General features: G+C 49.1%; 1 protein-coding gene across 11 annotated transcripts in view; it reads right to left on the bottom strand.

The window, feature by feature from the left end:
• Positions 1 to 20,665, bottom strand: part of TJP1 (tight junction protein 1) — a 93,597-nt gene that overhangs the window by 29,233 nt on the left and 43,699 nt on the right. For all 11 annotated transcript variants that reach the window (XM_045580443.1, XM_045580441.1, XM_045580442.1 and 8 more), the window contains 16 exons: positions 15,395 to 15,519; positions 14,441 to 14,543; positions 12,873 to 13,149; positions 11,232 to 11,335; positions 10,475 to 10,643; positions 9,775 to 9,922; positions 8,249 to 8,388; positions 7,353 to 7,458; positions 6,428 to 6,578; positions 5,285 to 5,393; positions 4,429 to 4,648; positions 4,003 to 4,187; positions 3,813 to 3,908; positions 3,012 to 3,094; positions 1,971 to 2,181; positions 1,600 to 1,700 (listed from right to left, as the gene is read on the bottom strand). In XM_045580443.1, coding sequence (XP_045436399.1) covers positions 1,600 to 1,700; positions 1,971 to 2,181; positions 3,012 to 3,094; positions 3,813 to 3,908; positions 4,003 to 4,187; positions 4,429 to 4,648; positions 5,285 to 5,393; positions 6,428 to 6,578; positions 7,353 to 7,458; positions 8,249 to 8,388; positions 9,775 to 9,922; positions 10,475 to 10,643; positions 11,232 to 11,335; positions 12,873 to 13,149; positions 14,441 to 14,543; positions 15,395 to 15,519 — 2,328 coding nt within the window. The remainder of the gene's footprint in view (positions 1 to 1,599; positions 1,701 to 1,970; positions 2,182 to 3,011; positions 3,095 to 3,812; positions 3,909 to 4,002; positions 4,188 to 4,428; positions 4,649 to 5,284; positions 5,394 to 6,427; positions 6,579 to 7,352; positions 7,459 to 8,248; positions 8,389 to 9,774; positions 9,923 to 10,474; positions 10,644 to 11,231; positions 11,336 to 12,872; positions 13,150 to 14,440; positions 14,544 to 15,394; positions 15,520 to 20,665) is intronic.

The following is a 20,665-nucleotide window of genomic DNA, read 5'->3' as shown; positions in this document are numbered from 1 at the left end:
GAGGCTCCAGACAGGAGTCATATCCCGGCAGGGTCTGCCCCCCTGAACCTCATGGCTCCCTCACTCTCTGTGCTGCTGAAGAAGAGCAGTCTCCCTGCCCTCTGCAGTGCCCTTGACCTTGCAGGGCTGAGGACTGCAACCCAGCACCAGCCGGGGGAGAGGGAAGGCCGGGGGAAGGGCAACTGGGACTCAATCACAAGCACACCAGGCAGGAAGTGCCCAGTGAGCCCGGTGCAGGGAGTGCTGCAGGATCGTTCCAATAAAACACACTGGGATGGGAAATGGAAGAGGTGGATAAATCGAACTTGATCTAAGTTGTAACCACTCTGATTTACCGAACGCAGCAATCCATCCTGATAACAAAGAGCCTACTTTCCTCACATAAGAAGTTGGGGGGGTGGGAGTTAGACCTTTACTCTGAAATCCAAGCAAAGAAAGGAAACAAAAGGAAGGACAGAAATGAAAGGGAGCTGAGGATTTAACCTCTCAGGTAGAAAGACAGTGCGCTCTGCATTGCCAAGCTAATCCCATCCGAGAGCCACCAGTGCAGTCTGGCCGACAGAGGGCGCTAGCAGGGTGTGCTGTCCCAGAGAGCGGGCAGAGGAGGTTAGTGAAGTGGTGGCTGCCAGGTGGTGGCTCAGGGGTCCCAGCTGCGTGTTAGTTCTTCCCAGTATGGCCTGGCCCCAGCGAGCGGTGCGGGTGTGTGTGTGTGTGTCCTGACAGGCTCTCTGCATTGGGCAGTGGGGGCAGCAGCGCCGGCCGCCTCGGGAGCGTGTTAGCCTCTGCACTGCAGACTGGGTGTCCTGGGGGGGGGGCCAGGCCAGGCCTGGAGCATGCAGCATGCATGGCCAAGCATCTGCATCACAGCCAGGTGGGAGGGGCCATGCAGGGGCAGGCACAACACAGCCCAAGCTGATGGAGAATATGGAGAACAAAATAAAAAACAGACGTTCACAACCTCCCCTAGCAACCAGAACAGATGATTCAGGTGGCATTTGTCTGGAGGTAGAAGACACTGAAATCACAATGTTCTCTGCACTGTCCACTGTGAACAGACATCAGCTCTCCCAACAGAACAACAGAGCTCTCCCACATGTGAAAGACGGCCACACCAGGAAGAGTGACAGCAGAAACAGGCGTGGACTGGGCAGCGCACCTGTCCATCTAGCAGGCCCTGGCGACCGTGCCCTCCCGCCCCTGGCCCTCAGAAGGACCGCTGTCCTCTCAGCGAGTCCTGAATGTCCTGTGCTGAGGACAGCGTGCGGGGGACGCTCTTGTGGCCCACCCGGCTCCCCTCTTTCACAGGAGGAAACTGAAGCCAGGTTCAAAGTCCTTCCCCAGTGAGATAGGGACAGAGATAGGACCCAGCCATGCCCATTAGTAATATTTAAGAGGGCTTTTGAGGAAACACCACTGAAGTGGGAAGTCAATAGTTGGGAGAATTTCGGAATATCTTGCCACCAAAAACAACTCCCATAAGCCCTCCACACAAAAGATAAAACCAGATCCATTAGAAAACAGAGTAACTCGAAGGCATCTCTGACTAGTTACGTCAGGTAGAGAGCGGGCTAAAAGATGAGACGACAGGAAATGTCTTACCTTTCCCTCTGAGACCCAAACCAGCTGGTTCTGCTGTTGCTGAATGGCTTCCTTCAGCGCACCGTACCAGCCGTCGTTCATTGAATTTAAGTTAATTGTGGCTGGAAAATAAATGCATGATGTTAGTTTACAGCTCGGCAACTGCCCACAGTCGGAGTCACTGGACCTGCCGGCCTTACGCACCATCGCTGAGCCGTTGGAAGATGGGGTTTGAGGACAGACCCTGCCCTGTGGTCTTTTTCTCCCCATGTGCCTGCACCGCCCAGGGCAGCCTCACAGGCCAAGGTGACAGAGGTCTCAGTGTTGAGATGACACAGCGCTCTGGCCCACATGCTGCTGCCCCGACACGAAAGAGGCCTTGGGACACTCACTGGTAAAAAGGTGGTGGTTGTTTTTCCGCAGTTTATGAGACCGCTCGTAGAGCTTCCGGGCGCTTTTCCGAGATTCTGGGCATAAGCGCATCCTCATGGTTTTCACGCCTTGCTTAGAGTCGGGGTTAAGGAAGACCACGATCGGGTACCACTGGGCGTAGTTCAGGCGATCGACTGCATTTGGTGTGACATCTAATAAAGCATGTTTGTCCTGGAAACACACAAAACACGAGTGAGGACACGAGACAGAATCAGAATCAGCACAGAAAAGGGCGCCGCCTGACTCTCAAATCGTGATGGACCTCGCCCGTGCTCCCACGTCTCAGGAGACTGTCATTAAAATTAACTCAACACAAGTTCTAGCCCGATCTAACAACAAAAAATAACTTCAAGCAGCTCACTTTCAAGCTGGCCCCAATGTTTGCAAGCTGATGATTCTGCCTGTTTGGTTATATTAGCAATTTTTAACCTTTCTTCATCTCATAGCACATGAACTAAGTACTGAAATCACCAAAAAACATACTGTAATTTTTTGCTGTTGTGGAAAAAAAAAAAAAAAGGTATAATTCTGATTCATTCACACCGGACGGTTATTGTTGTGTTGGTCATTTTTTTATTTGACAGTCTAAGTGGGAAAAGGTCAGTACCCTGACTAAATAATCCAGTATTGCATGTTTTAGGAATTCTTGAGGCACACCGGCTGAAAACCACAGGGTTAGGATGATTACATGGAAGACTTCATGCTCCTGACAAGGATTGCAGAGTAAGAGCAGACGTCCTGCCATGAGGATCACAGGTGAACTGGAGCCGTGTAAGGCACTGTGAACGGTCTGGTGATGTGTCTGACTGTTTGTGTGGCAATCCAAACCATCTCTAGGTGCATGTCGCACTATTCCCGTGAAAGGGACCATTACTACGCCTTTCGGCACGGTGCACCGGCAGTAACTGTAGAAAAACGATTTCTGCTTTCAGATGAACCGAACCGCGTCCTGCTCAGAACCACGTCCTGGCCGCTGAGCGTGAAGCCGGCGCAGCGCTCACCTGGTCTATTATCTGCTTTATCGTGTGCAGGCGGATGATGCCGGAGCTGCGCTGGTCAGTGCCCGCGTCCCGAGGTTCGCTTTCTGTTCGTGGAGTCAGGACAAGACAAAACATCAAATTGTCACCGGTTAGATGAGAACGCTTCAGCCATCAGCACTGCTGATGCACTGGACACGGGACCCACAGCTGGTGTCCTGTGCCACGGCCTCCATCCCCAAAGCCAGGAGCACCCCATCTCCCTCGCTCCCATTATGACAACGGAAATGGCTCCAGACGGCCACTGGGGAGGATCTGCCCTGAATGGGAACCGCTGGGTTAGACAGTGCTTCCCGAGAGGCTGGGCTTAGGAGAGGCCTCCTTGCCTCGGGTGCGAGGTTTAACGGGGCACCCTCAACCTCTGTATGAGGCAGTATTGGGTACAGTATGTTCAAAACATCCAAACTCATACTCTACAGTAAACAGCCCGGCCGGCATGGCTCAGTGCCTGAGTGTCAACCTGTACTCCAGGAAGTCTTTGTCGGATTCCCAGTTGGGGCACCTGCCCAGGTTGTGGGCTCGATCCCCAGTCGGGGGTGCAGGAGGCAGTCGATCAGTGAGTCTCTCACATCACTGATGTTTCCGTCTCTCTCTCTCTCTCTCCCCTTCCTCTCTGAGATCAGTAAAAATATATTTTGAAAAAAACAAAGCAAATTGTTGCTTCTCTTAGGTGAAGGAACCAGCCCAGCCTTAGAGGGGCACCGAGTGAACGACCCCTTCAGCAACCCCCCACCCCTACCCCCGACGAGTGTGGAGGCGACCTACTTGCGATCTGGTAAACATCCGGTTCCTCTCTCGCCAGCTTCTCTCTGGCTACGTCGGCGATTGGTCCGAAGATGGTGACTGGCCGCAGGAACCCGGCTGCCGAGAAATCCAGGAAGAGTGGCCTAGTTAATACCTGTCTTCTGTAATCACGTGGACACAAGGGACAGGCCAATGTGGGAGGAGAAACTACCTTCCCGGAGGACCACTCGCTCGTAGGCTGGGAACTTGGTCTGCACCGGCTGGGCCGACAAGTCCTCCCGGCTCTTGCGGAGATTCCTCTTGGAGCTGCGGAGGCCCCGGAACCTCCAGAAGTCGGCGCGGTCCCCTCCCGCTGTCTTAGGGAGCGTGTACTGCACACTGGCCAACTGCTCAGCCCTGCGCGAGAGCAGACACCCATCAAATACAGGTGCCTTAAGGGAGGAAGACCCCCACGGAGTGAACTGTCAAAATTCTGGACAGAACCGCACATGCAGCTCACATCTTACTGGTTACACTAAAATCAAGGGGGTGGTACCACTGGGTCCATTACAGATACGATGAGACAATGAAGATGAATCTTCACATCCCAGCACTCCCAGGGGACTGAACTCTGACCTCGTACTGACTTGGCTCTTACCTGTTCTTATTGGGGATGATGCCTCGCTCCACCTCCTTGTGATTTTTGCCAATTCGAATAGCGAGCCAGGAGCCCAGTTTCCCGTTGTACAAGGTATCCACGACCCGGAACACCTCTCCTTTGTTAAAACTGAGTCCGTACGGAGACTCCTTCTCGTATTCAAAGTGGGTTCTGATATAGAAAGAATCTCCCACATCTGACTCTACGATGCGGCGGTAAACTAAAAAGAATCAAGACAAAAACACCATCAGTGGCTAGTGGGATAGGAAATGAAGCTGATGAGAATTACGATGCAAAGAGGCTATGGATGATACTAACAACAAAAGAATAGTGTCAACAGATGCTGACACTGCCCGGCACTTGGCCACGTGTACGTCACCACTACCTCACGGGATGGGGACGCCAGCACCTCCACTCTGCAGGTGGTGAGGGAATTAGGGTGTGGGTGCTACTGGCACTAGAGGGTAGGGACCAGGGATGCTCCCTAATGCCACAAGGCACAGAACAGCCCATGTCGGGTGCCGAGGCTGGGAGCGCTGTCCTCCATGGACAGAGAGAACCAGGCATTCCGGGGTGTGGACCCTAACACACCAGAGCACTGCCTGGACGCCGCCCCGAAGGCGGAAACTGCCCTTAGTGCTTCTGCAGCTAACGCACAAAGGGGGTTTCCTGGGCCTTGCCTGGTTGGTCAGCATCCTCCTTAAGCTAGACCGCCCTGAGGCTGGGTGGTCCTAACACAGCGCTGTGTGATCAGCCCATTCATTCACCCCTGCCTCTGAGCCCTTAAAGGAAAATGAACTCCCATCTCAGCCCTCAGTGCCCACAGCCTGGGTCCGTCCCGCCTCCCGCCGCTCACCGTCCTTCTTCTGCTGCGCCAGGATGGTCACCTCCTCCCCCCGGGGCAGATCCAGCAGGAAGAGCACGGCCTCCTCTCGGATGATGTTGGTGAAGTCGACGTTGTTGACCTGTCAATAGGCCGTTCACAAGTCACTTATGGCCGTAAGAGTCACAAAGCGCTTATCTACACAGGAAGCGACTACTCTGTTTACCTCACTTAAAACGATCACATCTGTCGGATGGAGGCATTGACTTTGGAGAAAGAATATAATTTAAAACAAGCATAAGCCAAGAAAAGTGAGTGAAGGTGTACATTCATTTAAAGAGCAGTCACACCCTAGCTGGTTTGGCTCAGTAGATGGAGCATCAGCCTGCAGAGTAAAGGGACCCAGGTTCGATTCCAGGCAAGGGTACATGCCTGGGTCACAGGCTTGATCCCGTGTGGGGCATGCAAGAGATAGCCAATCAACAATTCTCTCTCATCATTAATGTTTCCATCTCTCTCTCCCTCTCCCTTCCTCTCTGAAATCAATAAAAATATATTTATAAAATAAATAGCAGTCACCATGCATCCTGACTTTAAAGACTATTCAGTGCAAAATCTAACCACTTTAGATCAAAGACAACTTCTAATTCCAAATATCTATTATTGCTGAACAATTACAAGTTCTGTAAATGTGCAAAGAGCCCTATTTTACTAGACTCTGCAGGAAACGAGATGGAAAAGCAACAGCGGCTGCGCCGAGGCCGTGCTGTGAGAACATCGGTGGGACTGGTGAATGCTCAGCGGCTGCCGGGCAACGGTTACTTCAATGAGCCGCTCCTAAGGACCAGCAGGGCCTCGTCCAGATGTCAGTGTGACTGCGCGCCGGGTGACAAGAACAGCAGCACGCACTACTTGTACAGCCAAACAGAAAGACACTTTTGAGAGTTCTAATTGGGTGTACCCCTAAGTTTAGGAGAGTCATGAGGAAGGCAGGAAAGGCGCAGCCACGCTCAGAAGGCAGAGGACAGTGCTGTGGAGCCCAAGAGCATGTTCACGAAGGATAGCGGGAGCGCAGAGCACAGCGGGGACGTCAAGGAGAACGCAGGCTGCAGGGGCCACAATGCCTCTCCGAGTTCTATGTGCTTCAACCCCGCGTGCGTGAGCGCACAGACGTACCCTGAGAATCTGATCGCCCTCTTCCAGGCCTTCTTTGGCTGCAGGGCTATCTTCTAGAACGCCAGCGACAAATATTCCAACATCATTGCCACCAGCCAGTCGCAACCCCACGCTGTCTCCTTTTCTGAATTTTACCAGTTTCATGCTGGGCCTGTTGAAAGGAACATCTCGTTTGAAACGGGGAAGAGAGGCTTGAGAAGTTACAGCAAGCTGCTACCATGAAACCGTATTCAGAATGCACTAAAGGACCATCGTGTCTGAAATGTGGCCCTCACCAACCACTGCCGCGGACAGCCTTCGGTCAGCTCATGGTACCGTGTCACGGCACCACAGAGGCAGCAGGACACTAACTCCGTCCTCAAGATGGCGGGAACCGGGTTATAAAATGTACATCTCAATGCCATCCACTGAAGAAGACACAGTGATAAAAGGTGCAGGATATAGAAACTTAGAGACGCTACCATCCAGAGCAGGTTCTCAACCAGGGGTGCTCTGGAATCAGTTCTGGTGGCACACCTGGGGGGGAGCAGGGATGTGTACTGTCAGCTAGTGGCCAGTGATGCTACTAAGCAGGCCACTAAGAAACAGAGATGTGGCCTGAGGGGCAATAATGCTGAAATGGAGAAACACTGATTTTAAAAAATGCTAGGGCATTAGGAAGTTCGTCAAACATCTAGTATCTAAATAAAAAACAATTTCTTAATTCACGACCTAAAAACTAGGTAGGAGACGACAAGAAAAAAGCACACATCCAGAAAGTTCTTTTGTTGTTCTCTCGTCTCTGATTCTATCATAGCTTTTAAACCCAATCACAGCATTAATGGCATGCAGAGTTTTAAATGCACGCCATGTGGTGGGAAACTGATCTCGCACGTTCAATGGTGCTCAGCAGCGCAGAGGACAGCGCAAGGCAAAGCCGCGTTACCGAAGGATGCCGTCTTCATGCGTGGAAGTGGGCAGGACCCCATCCGACGGGCTGACGGGTAAGTCCACATCCGGCTGTCCCACCTGAGCATACACAGGCTTTGGTTCTAAGAGAGAACATTCACATGGTGCAGAAATCGCTGATTAAAAAATAGAATAATGATGGAAGAAGCCAGTCTGCCTCACATGTAAGATCAGAGCACCTGCTGAGGCACATGTATTACATGTAGAGAGTGTGGGTGAGTGGCAAACTCTAGCGTCTTTGTACCAGGCATGTTGGGACAGGATCGCCGTGCCTGCCACGGACCGGCGGGGAGGGCCTGAGACATCCAGGCGTAAGGGAGCGCCACAGAAGACGGAGAATATAGGACCTACATTTCTGCTGTGGCCACCCAGCAGCCTCCGTCTTCCCTGCGGGAAGTTATTTGTAATCACCCACACTGCCACCACTCAACAAGCAGAGCCAAGATCTGAGAAAAGGAGCTAAGCGACATCAGAACAGGAATCCCAGGCCTTTCAAGCAGGCCGATCTCGAAATCCTGCAGATTCCTCTGTCTGACCTCACAGCTCTCCAGGGCACACTCACTAGTGTTTGTGAAAGCACTTTCATACGCAGTGACCTGCACTGTGCTCCTTCAGCCACTCTAATGGAGAACCGCCTTCCTCACGGGAAGTAGCTGTTAACCATGAGGAATTCCGTCCCAGAAAAACCATCCATGCATGCCTACTGACCCATGCCACCCTCCACCGTAGAGAAAATGCTGCAAGTTACAGACAGATTCAACGCAGGAAGCAGTAGCTGTTTTAACAATACTAGCAGCACCTTTGAAGTCCCCTGAAGCCTGACAGACCTGCAGCCGGAGGGCATGTCCCCCAGACGTGGTGCCCGAGGCTCACCTGGAAGAGCAGCTGCTGCCTTCTCATTTCTCTCCACGGAGACCTCTTCCACTGCCTTCGGGGCGCGATCGTCCGCATGCTTCACAGGCGGCGAGACCGTCCCCGGTTTGGACGCTCTCTCCTCCTCCCTGCTCCGGTGACTACACAAGGACCAAACGAGAAGTCACCAGAGTGAGGACGGCTGCGAACGTCCTTTGTAAGAGAAGAACTTTAACATGATGCCAGAACTTCCTCTAACAGCTCTCAAACTGTTATAAGAAGCCAGTAGGTGCCTGGCTGGTGTGCCCACCTATGAACCAGTAGGTAATGATTCGATTCCCAGTCAGGGTACCTGCCTGGGTTGCTGGCTCCATCCCCAGTATGGGGGGTGCAGGAGGCAGCCATGAAAGTACTGTATTATGAGTATAGTGCAATTATTACATAATACAATTATTATGATTTCAATAACATTTCTGACGGGAATCACATAATTCCATTGCATTTTTCTTCATATTTGAAAATTAATGCTCTCTTTAGTGCATTTCTGTTATCTACCAAGAGAGGGAGACATTATTCAATAATACAAGCAGACCTAGAGGTGTTTAACGTATTCTAGACTTCACCTTAAAGCCTGGTGTTTTCACACAGGCCCAAGTCTAGGCCCAGAGTGAGCTCTGAAACAAGACTGAATAAACACAAAACAAACCGAGCTGAAGAACACCAGTGTAATCCTTCTCTCTACCCATATATTGTTTTTTTTAACGTTCTAGACCAGGGATTGGTTAACTTTTTCTGCTGTGGGCCATGCAGCCTCTGTTGCAACCCCTTAATTATGTCATTGCAGAAAGGGTTGTAATAAAACTTTATTTGCACAACTAGGCAGCAGCTGGCTTTGGTCTGCAGGTTGCACTCTGAAACCTGTGATCTATACAACAGGCTAATAGAGGACTCCTACTCTGGTTACCTTCCCTGAGCAGTGGATTACATAAGCTTGCAGGCCTCAGCAAAATGCAGCTATGGGCCAACGGTCTTTATAAATAAAGTTTTATTGGAATACAGCCAGGCCTATTCATTTACATATTGTCTAAGGTTCCTTCTGTGATACAAAGACAAGAGATGCATGGTTCGCATGCCTAAAATATTGTACTATTTAGCCCTCTAAGAAGTTTGACCTCTGATTTTCTAGATAAGAAATACCTAAATTGACTAACAAAAATAGATTTATCTGTAAGTAATGCTATAAACACAGACCTAGCAAGCATAACTATTCTATTTTGGACAAGAGTGTGATTACCGCCTGGCCAGTATGGTTCAGTGGTTGAGTGTTGAGTTATGAACCAGGTCACAGTTCAATTCCCAGTCACAGTACATGCCCGGGTTGCAAGCTTGATCCCCAGTGGGGGTGTGCAGGAGGCAGCCGATTCATGAGTCTCTCTCAACACTGATGTTTCTCTCTTTCTCTTTCTCTTTCTCTCTCTCTCTCTCTCTCCCCCCCTTCCTTTCTGAAATCAATAAAAATATATATTTTTGAAAAACACTGTGGTTACCTGCCGCTGCTGGGCTGCGGTGGCGAATGTCTGGAATGGTCAGACGGCTCTGACCGCTGGTCAGGAGATCGCGACCGGCTGTGGCGGGGGGCCTTGTCATGTGACCGACCAGAATGGTCCGATGCCAGCGAATGAATTTCTGAAATGTCTGTTAAAAAAAAGGGGCCATTTAGTTTCCCATGAAAAAGATTTCGTTTTCGGTGAAATATAAGATGCTCCGATGATAATGGTGAGAAGCACTAAATCTAATTGACGAAAAATGGCTGATGTAAGCAGTGACTTCAGAGGCCACTGGTGAGCAGGGGTGTGCTGTCCACAGGAAAACAAACAGAGTGGCAGCATGGAAGGGCCTGGGAGGCATGCTAAGTGGTAAGTCAGACAAGGACAAACACTGCATGGCCTCCCTTGCAAGTGGACGCTTAAAAACAAAACAGCCAACCCCAGCATCACGTGGCAATCAGTTCAGCATGCATGCAATCAAATCGTCACGCTTAGACCTTAAGCTTATACATACACTGGTGCATGTTCATTACTTTTCTGTAACGTTGGGAAAAGTAAAATGAACCATGCATATACATTTGTAATTCTTAGATCTGAAGGGGGCTGGCTTGTAGGAAGTTATCTCGCTCAAACACATTAAGTGTCCCTGGCACTTTAAGAACGGGTCACATAAGGGGACCCGGACGAGGCCCACACTCACCATCCTGCTCCGAGGCGTTGGCCGAGTGGATGCTGTCCGAGAGGTCGGGCACGTTCAGCAGCGTGGCCCGCTCGTCCCTCTGCACCACCATCTTCAGCTTGCCCTTGGACCGCTCGATCAGCGTCTTGGCGTCCGTCAGGGACATGTTCTCCGTCACGGTCCCATTGATCTGCAACAGAAAAGCAGCCGTGGATGGGAGGCTAATGACATAAATACAGACAGTCAGTCCCGTCCACTAGGAACAGGAACAGCTACCGACTCCCTGGCTCCCTGTACGACTCAGACATTCTTCACCCTTTGCTGTGGTCCCAAGTCCTCCTCCTTCCCGGAACAGTAACATCTTGATTACACTGGTACCATGACAGAAAACCCACATCCCCTGGCCCCTCTCCATTGCAGCCACTTTCTATTACTTACACAGCAAATTAACAGAATACACATCTCAGTAATATCCAGAGCAAGTGTCAAGACCACTTGTGGCATAAAAAGGAACATAGCTTCCTACACCTACTGGTGACCGATACTACTGGTGAGCGATACAAACTCAGAGCGGTGAATTCTCCCAGGAGGACTCTATGCCTAACGAAGGGCATCGGTGCTGACATGCTGACATATAAACAAGACAGCGGCAAAGTAGCCAGCCCCCAAACCCTGAATTTCAATTCTTTTGGGAAAACTGCTTCAAACGTGGGCAGAAGCCACGTGGTCCCACCAGAACTCGCTTTCTGATTCCGTTCGCTACAACGTAAGAGTGTACCTTTAAGACAACATCGCCTTCTTGAATATTGCCATCTCTCGCTGCCAAGCTATCTTGTGAAATTTCCTTCACAAATATGTGGCTGGCCAGTCGGAGACCATATTCTGAAATAATATATTGAAATGTCTTTAGTGCAAAATCCTAAAACACTTAAACAAAGTTTAAAAGTATCAGACTACCAATCACTGTATAGGAGTTTTAAAATAGCCCGGCTGGTGTGGCACAGTGGTTGAATGTCAACCAAGAACCAGGAGGTCACAGTTCAATTCCCGGTCAGGGCACACGCCCTGGCTGTCCCAGTATGGGGTGTGCAGGAGGCGGCCGATCAATGATTCTCATCGTTGATGTTCCTCTCTCTCTCTCTCTCCCTTCCCCTCAGAAATCAATAAAAAATCTATGTATTTTTTAAAGTTTTAAAACAGAATCAGTACCAATAACTCATTCTTGGCCCCTCTGTAAGACAGCGTTTCCTTTCTCCCTCAGGAGCCCGCACTCAGTGTGCCAGCAGGGGCAAGTGCGTGGTGCAAACACAGGACGGCAAGCACACTGCGCTCCCGTTTTCCTGAAAGGGCCTGTCCCTCGGAGAAGACACTTCTCTCTGGCTGGCCCTGGGGCGTGGCACCCTAGCTTCCCTCGCTCCAGGGAATACAATTCCAAGAAGCACCGGGGTGGTGTAGTGAACTCTGGGAAGGGACAGTTCCAGGGATGGCCTGCCTTACCACGCATGCTCTGTTTCTGTTTTCCCAAGTTTCTAGAGCAAAAGTCTTTCTATCTGATCCTGCGTGCCTGTGGCCCTGGAGAGCCGTGCCCCCGGGCACTCATTAGCACACACTCCCGGTGTCAGTGCAGACAAAGGCTGACAGCCAGCCAGGTGGGTCTGGGCTGGAGACAAAGCCACTCCTGTGCTGTCCCACCACCACGCAGCCAGGAATGAGGCAACGGTAACTGCCTCCATGGGCAAGGAGTCGGTCAGAGTTGAGGAAACCACCAGCCGAGTCCAGAGGTCTGCGAAGCTGTGCATTCCGTTTTCCACTAGAACAAGGAAGAAGGGCTGCTGCTAGTGCTACTGGAAGGGGAGAGGACTCTTAGTGCCACTACACTGAAGAAAGGAGAACCAAGATGGGAAGTAGAGAAGTTTTCAATAGCAGGGAAGTTAACAGAACTGCTACTCGAACTTGTAAAAGCTACATCGGTTACAGTTTAACTTAAGGCAAACATACAGAGTGCCCACAACTGAACAGACTCCAGTAGAAAAGGAAAATGACTCTCGAGGGCAGCGGTCGCCAACCTTTGGGACCTCACGGACCACCGGGGGCCCATGGACCACCTGCTGGTGCCCGCTGTTCCAGGGGATCTAGGCCATCTACGATGTGGTTCAAAACCCGTGGTTGTGTCACAGAGGAATATGGGAAAACTGTCCATATTCAAGATTTAAAAGTAACAAATGACCAGAGCAGAGATGACTCCAAAATATTCCTTGTACTAATTTATTCATTTACTTCCAGGGCGTGCAGGAGGCAGCTGATCAATGGTTCTCTCTCATCACTGATGTTTCTCTCTCCCCATCCCTTCCTAAAATCAATAAAAATATATTTTAAAAGAAAACGGGTAATGTCTGAAGCTGTCCTAGCAGATGGATACCTTCATTTTTCCGAGACTTGACCAACGTGACTTTGGTGGGTCGGGCAGGCTGGCTGGAGGCCACCGATCGCCTGTCGGACCGCGGGGACAGACTCCTCTCCCGGCTGGCACTCCTGTCCCGCGCCCAGCTCTTCTCACTCCGCCTGCTGGCCGTGCCCCCACGGCCCCCTCTGTGGTCAGGCACGTCCTCGTCGTAACTGTCCGCCTCGTTCTCGGACACAGGCTCCGGGTCGGGACGACTCACAGGAATCTGGACTTTCTTCTTCCTGCGAATGGTCTGCAGAGAGAGAGACTGTCGAGTGAGTGACTGCTTTCCAGCACGGAGGTTTCTGTTCCTGAGAGAGGAAAATTACACCACTCTGGTGCCACGTTAATTAAGTTAATTATGAGTCAGAGAGATATAAGGAATAATGATAACACGTTACCAAGGAATACATTCCCATAATGGTTGGGTTTTCTGCTCTCCTGATAAAGAGATCTGCTTAAAAACCAAATTTGGGAGAGTGGGCCTCAGAAAGTCCTTGCTTTAATTCAGAAAGACCTTCTGGGTGCAATCATCACAAGCCTAAAGGAAAACTAATGATTATTGGTGGTTTGAATAAATAAGTAGTGCATTCTACTCTAATAACAAATGTACTATAGGCCCGGCCGGCGTGGCTCAGTGGTTGAGCATCAACCTATGAATCAGAAGGTCACGGTTCGATTGGCTTTCAGGCTTGGTCCCTGAACTTCAGAACCGTCAGTATCAAGGCCCATGATGGTCCTGCTGGACCTCCAAGAGAGAAACTTATTCCACCTCCACAATGACGTTCAGCTCAGCGTCACAGCTCAGACGCAGCTCCCCGTCTGCAGCGCTCTCTGCCTGCAGTCTCTGTCTCCCTGGATGTAAACTCTGGTCTGTGTGAGTTACTTCTCCAGGTTCCCTTTCCTCAATGACTGGTCACAGGTCCAACTTCCCGGGTCCACTTACTTCCTTCGCTCCCTGGAGGTCAAGGTCTGCATGCACTGCTTCCTGGTCAAGTGGCCTCTGAGGCCCGGTCTGCCCTTGGCCTCACCTGGTACTCACTTTGTCTCATCAGAGAGCTGCAGCATCTTGGGTACCACGCCCTGTCTTTCACTTCTGATGCCTTTTCCATATCTACCTTACTTGCGATTCTCCTCCATCCTCTCCTGTTCTCTAAGCCCATCAGCTCTCCCACGTTTGCATGAGAGATCATGTGCGATATTTAGATGACTTCCTCTTGGCCCTCAATCATCTGCCATGACAACTCCAGCCCTGCATTATCTTCCCCTCAGCTGGCGGCAGGGCCACGCTTTGCTGATGCGGGCTTCCACCATTCACTTTACTGGACAGAAATGTTTTGCTTGTTCGGCAATGCTTCCGTCCGCCTCTTCCCTTCCCATGGAATGGCTAACACATCGATAGAGATCAATGCCACTTCCCTCCCCTACTCCTCGATATTCCCCAGATTTCACTGTCTTAAAGAGGAAGGACACAGTCAAACACCAGAAATGCTGTCGACAATAAAGCTGGTATCTTTACTCGATTAAAGGTAGAAGGGACTCACAATTTTTGCATTCTTCCCACTTTTCCTTAGCTGCTGAACAGCAAAAGCATGTTCAACATTATCCATCGACACTCCATTAACCATCGCAACACGGTCATTTTCCCTAAGAAAAAAGCCACCAAAACAGCACGTTAGAGAAAAACATACAGGTAGGTTTGTGAAGGTATTTTCAAGATGAGTACTGTAATTATGGACTAGGTAATCTATTTGTCTTCAGATCAGTGATGAAATGTCAAACTATTTACTTTCAGATCTCTCACAAACACGCTTAGTAGCAAGTACCCACAGGTCATTCATTTTTTTTAAACCCATTAACACATGGCCCAGCCGTGTGACTCGGTTGTTTAGCCTCGACCTCTGAACCAGGAGGTCACAGTTCCATTCCCAGGCGCAGGCCCGGGTGGCAGGATCGATCCCCAGTGGGGGCGTGCAGGAGGCAGCCGATCCACGATTCTCTCTCATCATCGGTGTTTCTCTCTCTTTCTCTCCCTCTCCCTTCCTCTCTGAAATCAATAAAAACATATCAAAAAACAAAAACAAAACAAAGCCATTAACATGTTTCCTGAAGGACTGAGCAGGTACCACAACAGAGTAATTCCGCTGGTACAAGTACAGGGCATACATGATATTATTTATACAGCCGGGAAAAGTTCTCCCTTTAAAAAAATAAATACTCCTTCTCTTTTGATTTTCTTTTAATCCTTCTGATTATACACTTGCTTTTTTGCTAGTGTACCTCTGGCCTCTTTCTCTTGATTATCTTACTGAACAGAATAGCAAGGCTCAGGGTGAGAGGCTCCTAAGGGCTAGGTTCTACCCAAACCTGAGTAAACGCTGTTTGTTCCACCATTTTCACAGCGGCCTTCTATTCAAGGATCATATACTTACTTTCCATTTAGGACTGAGATAAGGATTCACTTAGAGAACTTGCTGGAGGTCGGGGGACACACTTACTGCAGCTGCCCTTCGGCGGGCCCTCCCTTCAGCACATCCGAAATGACGATCGAGGTCTCCCCGCTCTGAAAGTGGGGGTTGTCTCTCCCTCCAGAGATGGCAATTCCAAATCCGAATCCCGGAGCCTACAGTAATAATCACAGTAAAACGTCACTAATTAAGAAAAATAGCTGCTCATTCTGTCGCACTCTACAAACTGAAAACACTGAAATGCAAAAATGACAGTAATCTTTCATCCGTGGTGCCCACTCCCTCACCAGGATGGTTACTCACCAGATGATCCGGCCTGGGATGGGCATGCGCTCTGGTGCATTAAATGGCATCAGAGAATAGAGAGAACTGCCAACTACTTGATGTTCTGTAAGAGCTAAGATAACCTGAGAGAAATGCACACCATCGCTCTTCTGAGAGGAAGTGAAATATGGGGAGTGTGTAGGAAACCTGTTCTCCGAAGGTCCGGGACCGTAAGCCAGAGCAGCGTCTTCCCGCAGGTTTCCACAGCCTCTGCCAGGCAACCACGGGACCATGTCCCCCGGGGACTGGGTGTACGTCACGGCCCTCCCTCCCACCCAAAGCCTACTCGAGTGGCAAAAAGGAAAAAACTCTCCTTAAGAAAGAATAAACCACCTGCAACTTCACGCCTCAGGCCCGAGAACAATGAAAGCACCTACCTGCACGAAGACTTAGACCCACGTGTTCCTAACGGCAGCTTTCACTACACCACACACACAAATTAGCTCCAAGGGGATTAAAGACTTGAAACCGTAGAGCACATAGAACACATGGGCACTAAGCTACCGGGGAGGAAAGCCACAGGTATCTGACACACCCAAGACCTGAAACCCAAACAACAACAGGCATTCGCTGGGAAGAAGGGCAAAACAACATGGGAACAGCAGCTGACACGGAAGGGACTGCCTGCTCCGACCGCGGGAGGGAACAGGAGCTGCCTAGAGCCCGAGCCCAGGAGCTGTGTCACCACCCGGCTCTGCACACGGGGCTCCGCACAGGAGGCGCTGCTGGCAGGAAAGCAGCCGCGAGCAGGACAGGAACAGCAGAGACAAAGCAGAGAACGGCCAAGGCAACGGGTCCAATGGGCGCCGAGATAAGATGTAAGTGTCAGAAAGCAGCAGGTATGTTCTGTAGCACACACACACACACACACACACACACACCAAGAAATTAAGCCGATTTCTGAAATCTGAAAGAAATTAATTTCACATTAAAAAAAGCAAAAAGAGTGTCGGGATCGAATCCCTTACAACATCACGATGAAGATAAGGAGCGGCAGAGTCACTTCCCTACAGACCACGAAAGCATGAACTGAGCAGACAGAATTCCAGAACTGACTGGGAGCTTTAGAAAAAGCTCATAACTTACAAAGAAAGGAAACTTAGATTATCATCACGTTTGGACAGCAACATGATGTGCCAAAGATACTCCAAGAAACAGTGAGCCCGAGAGTTCCATCCAGTAAAACCGACCTCCAGGGAGCCAGGGCACCAAGAAGCTGGCGGACGTGCAAGGAGACGGCGTGCTGTCTCCACGCCGGGCTAACTGAGGGTGACACCCTGACACTCAGCGCGACGAGAGACCCCGAGCGGACTGGCTGTGGAGGAAGGCTCCACGAGGATGAGGGGAAGCAGTGCAATGGCAGCAGCGGCAGGGGACATGGGAAAGCCGTTTGTTTACACGGGAAGAGGAACAGCACATGGCAAAACATGTTAATCCTGTTCCCAGTCATCAACACTGTAGCTTTTGAATGGAAGGAAAAGCATCCAAGAACTTTTCTCTCATCACAGTTCATGCTTCTGAGACCATTACCAGCCATGAGTGGCAATAGCTTTTGTGTTCAGACCTCTGCCTGGTAGAGAAACTAAATGTATGATAAACAAGAGACATGTAGCCACTGAGTGCTGGAGATGTGGCTAGTCTGACCGGAGCTGTGCTGAAATTGGAAAATGAGCACTGGTTTTTAAGACTCTATGGAATTACAAAAATAAAGCACATCCATTTTTAAATATTGCTCACATGTTGAAAATGGTATTATTTTTTATATACTGAGCTAAATAAATAACATCTACTATAAAATTAATTTCACCTGCGTCTTACTCTTTAATAAGAAGGCTGGACAATCCTAAATTATGCATGTCTTCCCATTACATACATGAGGCTGCTGTACGGACCTCCTGAGAGTGACTTTGTTGACAGGGTGGTCTCCTAGGAAATTAACTTTTATGGGGCTTTTAACTAAGTGCCGAGCTCTATGGGGATATAAACCGACCAGCACTTCCTCCCTTAAGGAGCTTACGGTGCACAGGAGACGGTGCGACAGCTACCTGAGGACTGTCTCCAGTCACTCAGGGCCAGTGGGCAGAGCAGAGCCCAAAGGCCAGGCGTCGGCCTGCGTGGTTCTCCGCCATCATTCCGGGGGTGACCGTGCGGGGCACACAGCGGAGCAGAGAACAGGACGTCTTAAAGGGGAAGGCTGGGAGAGTGGGCCTCAGAGTACCTAACATTCGCAGGTGAAGAAGTCTCCTCTGGGAATGCCAATAGCGGCAGGGGCAATGCAGAAGCACATGGTACATTGTTCCTGACAGCTAACAGCAGGAACTACTGTGTTTTCATCTACAGAACTTTCATTCTTTTAACAGACAAAGTTATTTCTGCCTTACATGTACTTGACCATCAGGTGTCAAAGAGCACGGATTTGTCCTTCCTTGGCCACACATGGCTAGCGCCAAAATGACAGCCTCCAATCACCTTCACTTACGGCGCTTCTCGTTCCTCTGGCAGTGTTTCTCAGAAATGGCAGCCGGAAGCCGTGGCCCCATTTCAACGGGAGGGTGTAGGAAGAGGCAGACAAAGGGACTAGAATCCCACAGCTGGGGATGGCCCACTGGACTCTCTTCACAATGAGAAAACGGAAGTCGCTGCTCCCTGCCAGTGGTCAGACACCCTGGCCTGCAGGCCAGAGCTGGGAAGCTGCCCGATGTTGTAAATAAAGTTTTATGGAACCCAGCCACCCCCACTTGTCCATCTACTATTTATGGCTGCTTCTGCAATGCCAGCGCAGAGGTGAGTAGTCGTGAGAGATTTACGGCCTGCAAAGCCTAAAATATCCCCGGCTCCTGACAGCAAAGGCTGCCGCCAATATTCCAGCAGAGCCAGATCTTACTCTCGCCCGACCCGAACACCAGGGACGGCCCTGGACGAGCCGAGTGCAGTGTGGCTGCCCCCTCCCAGGGCAGAGAGAGGACGCTGAGCCCAGAGGAGGGGCCGCAGGAGAAACGGCCCCATCTTCTGGGCGGGCGCCCTCAGACGTGCCGAGTGCGTGTGACACTCAGCTCATTCAGAAAAGCGGTTCCTGACTTCTCAACGCTCAAGAGCTTTTCCTGCTTTCCCTCAGCTAATGATCTGTAGTAAATACCATGTTCCCACACGTGCACTCCCAACAAAACGAGGCAAAATAGTAGGAAGGAGAAAGATATTTTAGCTAATGGGTCTTATTTCATTTTGTTTATTTAAAAACTAAAAGGTACTAGAGAAAAACAAATGGAATGTGATAATGCCAAATTACACCTACGGCCTCAAAAGAATGATGTAGCTTCTATCTTAGGAACTTATTAAGGGAACAACTTAAACCCAACATAAGCCGAAAAAAGGAGATATAAAAATAAGAGCAGGAAAAAAAAAAAGCAGAAATCAATCAAATAAAAAAACAAAAAAAATGTATCAATGAAAACAAAAACTGGTATTTTGAAAAGATCAATCAAAATTGCTAAACCTCTAGCCAGCCAGACCAAGAAATAAAAGAAGACACAAATTACCAATATCAAAAAGAAGAATAGGGCCTCATTACATTCTATGGCAATAGAATGAGACCACTGTTAACAATTTTATGTTCATACATTAGATGAAAGGGACAAGTACGCTGAAAGATGCAAATTACCAACGCTACCCAAAAAGAAGCGCTAACAAAGAAGAGATACATAACTGGACAGTCCTACACGTCACAGAACTGAATCCATAGTTAAAAGCCTTCCCACAAAAAGCCTCCGGGACCAGATGGCTGGCTGCCCAGATAAATTCTACCGAACACTGAAGGAAGAAGAAACATCAACTGTTCAGGAGTTGTTCTGAGGCGACACCAAAACCAGTTAAGAACAATCCACACACAAGTACTGACCAGTATTTTATGAACACAGAAACACATATCTTCAAAAACTATGAGCAATATAGAAAATGGATGCTATATTACAATCAAGTGAAATTTATCGTGGGAATGCAATACTGTTCAACATTCCAAAAGCAAGAGTTGACCACACCAACAGACTAGGAAGAAAACTGTTTTTTAAAGCTGTGACAGTCACACAGAAGTAACTGCAGAAAGACAGACACTTTGATCAACAGAAGAGACCAAGGAAAGACCACACAAATGGTCACTGGTTTTTACAAAGACAGAAAGAAATTAAACTTGTATCCTGAATATTGAAAGAACTCTCAAAACTCAGTAACAACTTTTGTGCACCAAGGGACACACTCAACAGAATGGAAAGACAACCCATAGAATAGGAAAAAATATTTGCAAGTCATATATCTGAAAAGGGGTTAATATCTAAAATAGGTAAAGAATTCCTACAACTCAACAATTAAAAGACAAATAAGCCAATTAAAAAATGGGCAAAGGGCTTGAAAGATGGTAAACTTTATGTTTGGTGTATTTTACCACATTATAAGAAAACACTCAATAATGAGAAAACAACCCAATTAAAAATGGGCAAGAGATGTGAACACATTTTATCAAAGAAGATATGTGGACAAGTTAGCACATAAGCAGATACTCAACATCATTCGTCCTAAGAGAACTCAGAAACGAAAACCACAACCACATACCACTATACACCTATCTGTGTGGCTAAAATTAAGAAAACAGAAAACCCCAAACAACTCTGATGACATCACGTGTTGGTGAAGATACACAGCAACTGGGGCTCATACATACAGGCAGCAAGGATGCAAAATAGGACAGACAGTTTGGCAGCATCTTATAAGTCTAATATTCGGGGGGAGGGGGGGCAGCAATGGTAAGACATGTACACATATAATACCTTAATAAATTTTAAAAAGATTAATATTCATTTACCATAAGGCACACAGCAACTCCATCCTAAGTACCCAAGAGAAATGAAAAGTTAGGTTCACACAAAAACCTGTATACTAGAGCAGACAGACTATAATCATCCAAACCTGAAAACAGACCAAATGTAT

This window comes from Pipistrellus kuhlii, unplaced genomic scaffold (genome assembly GCF_014108245.1).
Source record: "Pipistrellus kuhlii isolate mPipKuh1 unplaced genomic scaffold, mPipKuh1.p scaffold_m20_p_128, whole genome shotgun sequence".
NCBI classification, from domain to species: Eukaryota; Metazoa; Chordata; class Mammalia; order Chiroptera; family Vespertilionidae; genus Pipistrellus; species Pipistrellus kuhlii.
The sequence above is the reverse complement of the archived record's forward strand: the minus strand, read 5'-3'. Positions and strand labels throughout refer to the sequence as shown.